General features: G+C 50.1%; 1 protein-coding gene across 1 annotated transcript in view; it reads left to right on the top strand.

The window, feature by feature from the left end:
• The window catches only part of FAM234B (family with sequence similarity 234 member B), a 39,928-nt gene that overhangs the window by 13,997 nt on the left and 14,877 nt on the right, over nt 1-11,054 (top strand). The window contains exons 2-5 of the mRNA XM_045293261.1: nt 3,022-3,420; nt 4,395-4,493; nt 6,214-6,402; nt 9,656-9,786. Coding sequence (XP_045149196.1) covers nt 3,022-3,420; nt 4,395-4,493; nt 6,214-6,402; nt 9,656-9,786 — 818 coding nt within the window. The remainder of the gene's footprint in view (nt 1-3,021; nt 3,421-4,394; nt 4,494-6,213; nt 6,403-9,655; nt 9,787-11,054) is intronic.

Raw genomic sequence — 11,054 nt, 5'->3', positions numbered from 1 at the left:
TTGCATAGGCTGCTTGCTTCTTCCATGTGGGCTTTGTTGCTTCTGAGCTTGAAGGCCGCTTGATTACCTTCAAGCCTTTAAGACCCCAGACTCTATACCTTTTGATAGCGACCCGAGTTCTTAAATGCCATGTTATATGGCTCTTAAGACTAGTATCCTCGAGTAGTGGAAGGATTTCTGTGTGGAGGAAGGGTCCCAGAAAGTGAAACGAGGGCTGAGGTGGATAAGGGCCTTGAAATAGATTCTCGGATCAGCCTCGGTAAGGGATTGCTTCCCAGCTGGGAGGAGAGTGGACCTAATATTGGCTGTGCTCACAGGTGGACTTAGTGACTGTTTAGCGGGTATTGTTGTTGTTGTTGGGTGCCAGTGTGTCAGTTCCAACTCATAGCAACCCTGTGCACCACAGAGCACAATTGCCCGGCCGTGTGCCATCCTCACAAATGCCTGGACCGACTGTTGCAGCCACTGTGTACAACATCTTCCTGAGGACCTTCCTCTTTGTCACCACCCCTCCACTTGACCAAGCATGATGTCCTTCTCCAGGGACTGGTCTCTCCTGACAACATGTCCAAAGTATGTGAGACAGAGTCTAGCCATCCTTGCCTCTAAGGAGCATGCTGGCCATACTTGTGCCAAGACAGATTTGTTTGTCCTTTTGGCAGGCCGTGGTACTTTCAGGATTCTTCTCCAGCTCCACAGTTCAAATGTTTCAGTGTCCAACTTTCACGTGCATATAAAGCAATGGAGAATACCATGCCTTGGGTCAGGCACACATCAGTCCTCCACGTAACATCCTTGCTTTTCAGTCTCTAAAGAGGTCTTGTGCAGCAGATGTACCCAATGCAAGGGGTCTTTTGATCTCTTGACTGCTGCTTCCATGAGCCTTGATTGTGGATCCAAGCAAGACAGAATCCTTGATAACGTCAAACTTTTCTTCATTTATCCATTTTAAAATAGGCGTGAGGGTAGATTATGTGAGATCAATAAAGTTTCTCTCAGCCCTGAGTCTTGGGGGGTGCTATGAATGCTTTGATTTTTGTTAGGAAAAATAATCACTTTACAAACCCACTACCAGCCCTGTAGGAGAAAAATCTGGTGTCTGCTTCCATGAGGGTTACAGTCAAGAAAACCGTATTGTACAGTTTTGTCATGGAGGGTCACTATGCCTTGAAACTCACGTGACAGGACTTCAAAACAGAAGCAGCGCGGGTCTCTTTGCAAATGATTACAATAGAATGCAATCGTGGGTGACCATGGAATAGTGTGTCCTGATCAGTAATCTGGTTTGTAGAGAAGATATGTAAATTGTAACAGATTTGCCTGAATCTTCTGGAAATAACCATTTTGAAGTAAGTGCCTAGTAATCAGTTAAGTTTTTGGTAATTTATGCCTTTAGGAACAAAACTTTATTGGAGAAAATTAGTCTCTCTCAAAGTGAAAGTGAATGACATTTTCTCGTTAATAGAATGGCAGATGACAGTATTTTCTGTGGGTTTTTTTTTTTTTTTTTTGCAAAGTACTAAGGATATAAATTTTGTGGATTGCTCATTTAAAAAACTTTACTGAACATTTACTGACCAAATGTTATTTCCACTAAAGATCTCACTTTCCCCTATAAGGGCTACATCCAATGTTCCAGTAGTTTATTTCATGTGCTGAGCCAGCTGAGAAACGCGGAAAAGGACGGTACTGAGATTACAGTGGCCAGTAGCCCGTGGCCCCGAGACAGAGATTAGCATCAAGAGTCTTCTCTTTCTCTTCAATTAGCCTGATTGTACTGTCCATATCTGTTAAAATATGAGCACACACACATATATGCACCTTTTTATCCAAAGCTTTGACAGACCTGTGCCAGGTGCAGGTCTCCCCCACTGTCTGGACGTAGCGCCCTCCTGTGACACCTTTTCGTAAGCCTAGGTAGCATAAAGCAGAGGAGCCTTTGCCATTCGTTTAGGTGGGAAAATGATAGCTTACCTGCACACCCTGCCCCACACCCAATTTACCTCGTAAATCATATCCAGTAGCACGCCACCCCCGAGATCACCCTGTGGCTTGGAGCTGAGGTGCGGAGGGCAGCCCCCACCGGGGCAGGGGAACCCTCCCCTGCGCTTCCTCTTCCACAGCTCGCTGCTAAGCCGATGCTGGGCCTTTTCTCTTTTCCCGTAAAAGCAAAAATCAGCTCTGTGTGTTTTGCGGGGGAAGGGCGTTATTGAAACATGAACGCGGTGTTTTTGTAAAAATAAGGAGGGCTTGTAATTTCTACCGCTGGGCCCTCCAAATGAACACGTTGCAGGCTAAGTCCACACAGGCTGCCCGCGGTGCAGTGCGCTGCAAGGCAAGTTCTCTGCTTGTGCCCCCTGCGCCGCGGCCAGCCCTCCTGGGGAGGTGCGCCCAGTAGCATTTTCAGAGGTCCACACTGTTTACCGGAAGGCCTGCTCAAAGGGCAGGGGGTCGTAGGGAGTTTTTCAGAAGTGCATTTTCAGTAGAGCATCTTCAGATGGCGCTTCGTGGTGGATGTGTGGAGTTGTTGCCATAGACACGGTTGGGAAGCCGCAGACACTGGGCTCGGAGAAGCAGCGTGCAGAGAAGAACTGTTCTCAGGTTTACCAGGAACTGTCAGGACACTGCGAGCTAAGAACATCTAGGGGACTCTGCCCAGCAGCGATGGGGAGAGCCAGCGTCAGAGCCGTGGCCTTTGTCATTAGTGAGACTCAAACAAACGGGTGTGTGGGTGGGTGGGGGGGCCTTTTGTTTTGTGCTAACTAAAAAGGTCTTGGAATTTACCAGTTTCCCGGTTTCTTGGTTTCCCTATGCCCACAAAGGCTCGTGATTCTGGGACCCGGAATTTCCAACCCCCTCTTCCCCTTTCCCCGCTTTGCTGACGTCCACTTCAGAAACAGCTGCCCAGGTCCACACTCTTAGCCTCCTGTTGTGTCGTCCGGGGTGTGCGTAGTCACCCTGTATTTTGAGGGGAGCGTTTGTGGTCCTGGCTCGCCTTGACTGACCGGTACTGTCCTTCAGGGAAGAAAAGTCCAGACCTGGGGGAGTATGACCCCCTCACCCAGGCGGACAGTGACGAGAGCGAGGACGACCTGGTGCTGAACTTGCAGCAGAAGAATGGCGGGGTCAAGAATGGCAAGAGCCCTCTGGGAGACGCCCCCGAGCCGGACTCCGACGCTGAGGTGGCAGGGCCTGCAAAGGCACACCTCTCAGAAGTCACCGTGGAGGGCTACCCACCGGAGCCACTCGGGGACCTGGAGCAGAAGGCGGCCTCCTCCATCGTGTCTTACGTGCGCACGTCTGTCTTTCTGCTCACGCTGGTGATCTCCATGATCCTGGTGCTCGTGTGCGCCTTCCTGATCCCGTGTCCCCCCAGGGACCTGCACAGCACCTGGAGCCGGCACCTGGGCCCCCACAGAGGTGAGCTGTAGGGGGTCCAGCCCTACCGAGTAAAACTTCCCAGGGATCTGATGACCTTGGCTTTCTAGTAGAAGCCTTCAAAAGTTAATGTGACCTTACCCCATTTCCCGCATGCGTGCGTGCGTGCGTGCGTGCGTGCGTGTGTGTGTGTAGATGGTGAGGGGTCCCGGCATGCGGTCCAGGAAAAGGCTGACTGGCCCAGCGTGCAGAGCTCGGGATCACAGCTCTCGTGTCTCTGGCAGTGGTCTGAATTAGACGCAGAGAGGACAGGGCCTTGGTTGGCTGGCTCCCGGATGTGGTGTCACTAGTCTGTCAGGGGCATGCAAAACTATAAATCCCCCAAACCCACTGCCGGCGATTCAATGCCAGCTCATGGCGACCCCCTATGGCCGTGGTTCTCAACCTTCCTAATGCCGCGGCCCTTTAATACAGTTCCTCAGGCTGTGGCGACACCCCCCCAACCATAAAATTATTTTTGTTGCTACTTCATAACTGCAATTTTACTACTGTTATGAATTGGGCAAACCCTGTGAAAGGGTCGTTTGACTCCCAAAAGGGTCGCGACCCACATGTTGAGAGCCGCTGCCCTATGCCTGTGCTATCTTTGTGGGGACAGGCAGCCTCCTCATCTCCCCAAAGAGCAGCTGGTGGGTTTGGGAAGCAGTTCAAGGTTTACCTGGCAATGCCTCCAGGGCTCCTTTTATGCAAAGGGAGCAGTGTAGGAAGGAGCCGTGGGGTGGCGTTGGACAAGCATTGGACTGCTAACTGTAAGGTCAGTGGTTCAAACCCACTAGTTACTTTGAGAGAGAATGAGGAGGCTGTGTGCTCCGGTAAAGATTCATAGCCGCGGCGGCCCTCTCTTGGAAGCCGAGTCTCAGAACGGGGAGTTGGCCTGGCTTCCGTGGAGCCCTGCCCGTTCTGACCTGCTTGGTGCTCGCTTGCTAAGGCCCTGCGCTCTTCCATGTGTCCGTCAGACGGAGACCTCGCCCCCCTGGAACTGGCCGACGTGAATGGAGACGGCCTGCACGATGTCCTCCTCTCCTTTGCTGCGCCGAGGAACCAGAGTGCACCAGGTAAGAGGCCGGTCTCCCGCAGACTGTGTGCCATTTTCGTGAGCCGCCACGTTGAGCCTAACTCACCGCCACCCTGCCGGACGGACGAGCAGCACGGCCTCGGGGTTCCCTGCGTTCTAGTCCTTGGGGAGGCACGTTGCCAGCTCTTTGCGCCTGAGAGCGACTGGGGTTCCTTTTGGTCGGTGCGGTAGCCGCCGGGCCCCTGGTTCCACGGAGGCAGCTATGAGCCATGATTCACTGCTACTGAGTTGACAGCGGTCCTCGCAGAGACTCTGCAAGACAGAGTGGAGCTGCTCCTTCGAGTTGGTGAGAGGGAATCCTACGGGCGCAACCAGCCTCCTGTCTTTCCTGCTATCTGAAAGGCCTTCAGTTCCACCCGGCCAGCCATTCTGTGGGAGAAAGATGCGCCAGTCTTCTTGCATGAAGATTTATACCCTGGGGAACCTCTGGGACAGATCTACTCTGTCCTATAGTTGCTACAAATCCGAATTGACTTAAGGCAATGCATTTTTGGTATATGTCTCAGTAGCGTTAGAAGTAAGTTTCTCTCATTCACGGTTATATTTAGAGATGTATACAATATGGACCAGTTGGTTTGGCCACAGGTTAGAAGATAGGAATAGAGGTAACATAGAGGGCTAATATACCCTTCAACGTGACCCTGGGGAAGGGACGACCTACCCCCAGCCTGAGACATTCACTCAGAGAGGACAGGGAGTCTGCAGGCCCTCAGTCAGGAAGAACGCACCGTGTCTCTGGGAAGTCTGGCAATGAGCATGGATTCTGGCAGGTTTTCGTTGCTTGGCAACAGGGTGTCCCGCAGTGAGACACAGTCGGTCACTTGTGTTTAGATCGTATCTAATCCCTAATGCTGAGGAGTCGGCACTGTGCAGTGTTAGGACTGACGCTGGCTTATCCCGGTACGTTGTGGGGAGAAGTTGCCAGTGTGTGAGAGAATCTGCGTTCCTGACTTGGAAGGGACCGTAAAACTAGCAAGAACAAGTTGGTACTCCCACGCGGCTCAGTGACCTAGGGCTCTGTTCTAACCTGGTGGGCTCCTCTAATCCTCTCATCAGCCATGCTTAGGCCAAGGTGCTACGTCTGTCCAGGTACTCTTCCTGAACGGATCGTTATCAGCTGCTTCCTGGAACTCTAGACCAGGAATATCTATTGAAATTCCCTACGTAGACCTTTCTTGTTTTTTAAACCCTTCTTGCTCTCAGGGAGCATGTACTAGAGTGATTAGAATTCTGGGATGGCGTTCCCTGTTTTACACCTTCCACATCAGCCTCACTTTTCTGAGTCTATCACTCCCTCTTGCTTCCCCCCTCCCACCTTTTTGCTTATTTGTTTTCAGTAACCTCTTTTTCCATATTCTTTATTTTACTTTTTTTTCCTCTCAAAAAATGGTCGTTCTGTGTCAGGCACTGCAAGGCATTGAGCATGTAGCATTTCATGAGCCGGCCTTTATCCTTAACGATGTCGCTGGCTGGTGGGGCTGGGTGACAGACGCATAGACAAACCAAAGCGGTGGTCCCTCCCAGGCAGCCTGAAGGGGCCAGCAGTGCCCCCCTTCCTCTGAGTGGAGAAGAGGGCGAGCTTCAGACCTCGTGGTCAGAAGGGCACGGGTAACTGCCTTCCGCCATTTTCTTCCAGCTTTCTGACCCTCCTGCTCACCTGGCTCCTTTGCTTTCAAAGTCTCTCTCTCCTCTGCTTGCAGGCGCCTCTGGGCCAGCAGCTCTGCTTGTGTGTCTGTCGGGGATGAACGGCAGCACGCTCTGGTCCAGTCCCCTCCCGGAGGAGGCCCGAGACGTCACTTGCTTGGATATGATGACGGAAAGCTTGGCTGCGACCATCTGCCTTGTGACCGGGGCCAATACGCTGCTCAGTGCATTTAACGCAACATCAGGTAACCGTCTCCGCTTAGACCCCCCCAGTGAGGAAGAAGCCTCCCTCCCCTCCGTGGCAGAAGCTCTCACTAACTTCCCGGAAGTTAAAGGACATGAGAGAGAAGGGTTTGTGGTTGTTTTTAAAAGTACAGTTTCCATTTTCTTTTTTCGGTTTTCCTGCAACTTCTAATCTCTACATCGCTTTTGGAGGAGTTTGTGGGGCAGCACCTGCAGGCCTGAATCAGCGTGGGGGGTGGCGGGCTGTCCGGTCCTTCCTGGCTTCATGTGATCAGTTCTTGGCCACCTTACGAATGGCACAGCTCACACAATCATGTAGCTTCACGTATGGGCCGAAGACACCTGCTTCAGAAATGTCTCTCGTGGCTTCAGCCTGCAAGCTGTGTTTCAAGTTCTGGACGTCTTACGGCCTTGACCTTGGGCACGCAGCAGGCGCAGTTTGTGCGGCAAGTAGGCTGCATGTGGCTGCAGACTGGCCTTTTTTGGCTGACTACCGATGCTCCCTTTCTTTGCCATCTCGGGCTTGAGGGTTCTAGAGAACAAGAGAAAGGGTTTGGATCGGTTGAGGCAACAGGCTCATGATTCTTCCTCTTTGGAGGTAGGACGGGGCTCAGCTGAGACCCCCAAACAGAAACGTCCCAGAGGCCTTTGGTGTACCGTCTCCCAGTTGTCTGTCCTTGTACGAACACAACTGAGCATTGTCTCCAGACTTGTTGCACGTGAGGTCCACAGGTCAAGTTGGACATAGCTCCCCGAAAGCACGTCAGTGAAGAGGCCGAGGTTTGTCGAGGCATGTTCATGTGGCTTTTATCTTCTTACCTTCAGGCCTGCATGCTACCAGGCGTGCACAGCGTCAGACATAATAAAACGTTTTACAGAAGCACAAGTACGCCACCAATGTGCTTGCTAAGAAATCAGTTAGCTCTTGGACCCTGGGTTCTAGTGAAGCCGAATAAATAACTCTCTGTTTTTTCAGGCAGGAGTTCTGAATTTTTTGTTTTTAAAAAAGCTGAGGAATGAGCACTAACTCTAGGATTGGAGTCATCTTGGAAACCTCCCACAGCGTCGCTGATGCTTACCGTGGTAAACGTGCAATAGAAGGACCGACAGTTGACAGTTGCTCTTCCGTTTGACTGCCCTTGTGGCTGGCTCCTTATTAATTGTAATCGTCTTTAGCTGATCAACTCCCCTGACCTACAGACAGCTTAATGATGATGAAATTGAAGCCTCGTGATAAAGACATTAAAGAAATTGACCAACACCTTCAGTCAGAAATCAGGCATGAAATTGAGATTCATTGATAATTATTGGCGATTGGCATGCAAACATTGAAACCAAGAGGAAAGAATAGCAGTTGGAAAATATGGTCTAAGTGATAGAAATGAAGCTGGCGATCGAATCATAGGATTTTGCAAGATCAGTGACTTCGTCATTGCAAATACCTTTTTTCAGCAACACAAATGGTGACGAGATAGATTGCTTTGTGCTGATGTCAGATCTGGGCTGAAGGCAGAAACTCCCATAACGATGTTTATTTGTGTTTCATCGACTGTGCAAAGGGCAGTCAGCTGTGTGGCTCATAATGAACTATGAGTAGCCTTGAGAAGAATGGGGATCCCAGAGCACTTCACTGTGCTCGTGCAGAACCGCCTGGATCAAGAGGCAACTATGCAAACCCATCAAGGGAAATAGTGCATGGTTTAAAATGAAGAAGGAGTGTGTCAAGGCTGTAGGCTCTCACCTTCCTTATTCAGTTTGTACGCTGGGGAAATCCCCAGAGGAGCTGGATTACATGCAGAAGAACATAGCGTCTGGACTGGAGGAAGGCGCGTGTGATCATTTTTTGGTGCCAACATGGCACCTGTAAGAACATAAGAGGGGAGTGTAGCCTGTCAGTCAGGTTGCAGTCTGGTGACCTCCCTTGGGGTGTGACTGAGGTATATAGCCGCCATCTGGAGGCCGTCCCCCCACCCCACCCCACCCCCACTGCCTTCACCTTCCTGCTTGCTGGCCACCCTGAGAACTACTGGAGCCCTGTGATGTTTTCCTCCAACTTTGCATCCACATGACTTTGCACGTAACCAACTGTGATCTTCCTGAATGGTGCATCGTTGCACGAGGCAGCGTGAGTCTGAAGAGGGACTATGGACTAGTATCGGTCTCTTATGGACTTGAGTTGCACTGGGCTGGGATGTTTTCTGACCTATAGCTACTACTTGATACAAAGCTCTTCCTTACACATATGTGTCACCGGATTTGTTTCTCTAGTTGTCCCGGTCTAATACAGCTCACTAACCATCTGTGATGAACAGATGGCACTACCTTGTTCGATGAAAGTGAGGAGGACTTGAAGCACTTGCTGATGGAGGATTTGAACACTTACAGCCTTCAGTGGGGGTTATACCTTAATGTGAAGAAAACCAAAATTCTCACATCTGGGCCAATAGGTAACATTATGACAAATGGAGGAAAGATTGAAATTGTCAAGGATTTCACCTTTTGGGATCCACAATCAATGCTCATGGAAATAGCCATCAAGAGACCAAATAATGCATTGCATTGGTAAATCTACTGCACAAGATGTCTGTAGAGTGTTGAAAAGCAAGGCTGTTACTCCAAGGACTAAGGTGTGCCTGACCCAAGCTATGGTATCTTCAGTAGCCTCATATGCCTGTGGAAGCTGGACATTGAGTAAGGAGGACCGAAGAAGGCTCGATGCCGTTGCCTGACGGTGTCTGTGAAGAATATTGAAAGCACCATGGTCGCCCAGAGGAACCCGCACATCTGTCTCAAAGAAATATAGCCAGAATGCTCCCTAGAAACAAGGATGGTGAAACTTTGCCTCCTGTATCTGGAGAGACCAGACACTGGGAAAGGACATCATGCTTTGTGAAGTAGAGGGCAGCAAAGAGGAAAGCTCTCGCAGAGGTGAACTGACGCAGGGGCTGCAGCAACGGGCTCAGACAGACGAGCAGCTGTGCAGGGCCCAGGACTGGGTGTGAGTCAGCACTGACTGCATGGCACTGAAGGCAATTTAGCTGCTCTTTCTCAGACATTAGTACCTTTATCTTACTTAGAAAGAAGTATTATAGCTCACACCCCCTGTGCCTTTCCTCTCCAAGGGAGAAAAAATAAGTACCAGTTGCTGTCTCCTACTCAGCCCATTGAGTTTCTCTGTCTTGGGCTGACAGTGTTGTACCTGCCATTTCCAGAAGTAGAAAGCCACAGCTGTGATCATTCTGTTTCTGTTCCTAGGGAAAACCATTTGGACTTTGAACTCCAAGTACCTGTCCAACGGGACCCTGGCGGCTCCAGTCGTGCTGCTCCCAGACTTGGATGAAGACGGCATGAGAGATCTCGTGGTTCTGGCTATTGCGGACTCACAGGTCTGAGCTACATGTAGTAACTTTTGTCTTTTATAAGGGCGTTGCAATTTTACTTGTCTTAGTTCCCAGTGTTACTATAAATACTACTTGAAATGACCTTTTTGCCTGGGCTTAGGTTTAAATAAACTCTCCTTGTAAGATTTAGTGAATAAGGTATCCTCATAAGCCCATTTTTCCTGGGCGTCACAGGCAGGCTCCATTAACTGTGGTATAATGAGCTCTGGACTCCCCTGAGTCTGTGTTTCAATTTTGCCACAACCATGTTGTAGCTTCGTGGCCTTGGCAGGCCGTGCCGCGCTTCACGCTCTGCTTTCTCTGTGTATCAAATGGGAATGTTACTGTCTATTTGTGGGGTTGATGTGGAAATTAGAACCAGGATACTTCCAGTGCTTAGAATAGCGCCTCTTCCCCACAGTGTATGTGTGCCGCTCACTTGTTCCATGGCGCTGCTGAGTTAGGTCAGCCTGTCCGCCTTTGCCTGCCCTCCCGCCTCCGCTCTGCGCCACTCTGTGCTGTGCCTACAACACGAGGTCCAGACTCGGCCTTCTCTTGTTCTTTTCCACTTCCCAGGCCTCTCTCGAGCTGAAAACAGGATTCTATCTGTTGGATAACCAGTTACATCAGTAATAATGGAATTCTGTCTTTTGAGACATGAAAACACCGTATTTCTGTTTATACACCAGAAGATTGCAGTAATCTTTTAGATTCACTCTTCAGTTATCACCAGTGAAGCCATCCACTCTTTTTAAAAACAGACACAACCTCTGTTCTGAGGTACCACCTACTCCCCACCCACTGCCAGTGAGTGGGTTCTGACTCGGCGACCCTGGAGGGCAGTCTTAGGGGTTTCAAGGTTGTAAATCCTTAGCATCATCTTTCCCCCATGATGTAACTGGTGTGTCTTACTGGCAAACCTTGTAGTTAGCCGCCCACTGCTTAACTCGTTGTGCCACCAGGCCTCCTTGTTCTCAGGCACTAGGTGTTCTGAATGTCAATGAGGAAGTTCACATTTGTCTGTTAAATTCTAGCTTGTGGGTCTTGACCCATCTTGTAGCTTACAGCCTTTTTGTCACTTGAGTTTATCATACACCTATTAATTAGTCCTCCATTTTGTGGGACAGAAGCTTGAATTCTATTCATTCAAGGCATTGATAGAAATGTTTCAGTGGTTCCTAAATGTTTCCTACCCGCTCCCACTACCATGACTCGAATTCGACCTTGCAAGTCTGGCTAGACCAGAGGATGTACACTGGTACAGATAGGAACTG

Source organism: Echinops telfairi, unplaced genomic scaffold (genome assembly GCF_000313985.2).
Source record: "Echinops telfairi isolate 266 unplaced genomic scaffold, ASM31398v2 ScPeMD7_1957;HRSCAF=2489, whole genome shotgun sequence".
In the NCBI taxonomy this organism is placed as follows: Eukaryota; Metazoa; Chordata; class Mammalia; order Afrosoricida; family Tenrecidae; genus Echinops; species Echinops telfairi.
Note: the sequence above shows the minus strand (reverse complement) of the source record. Positions and strands in the feature narration are given on the sequence as shown.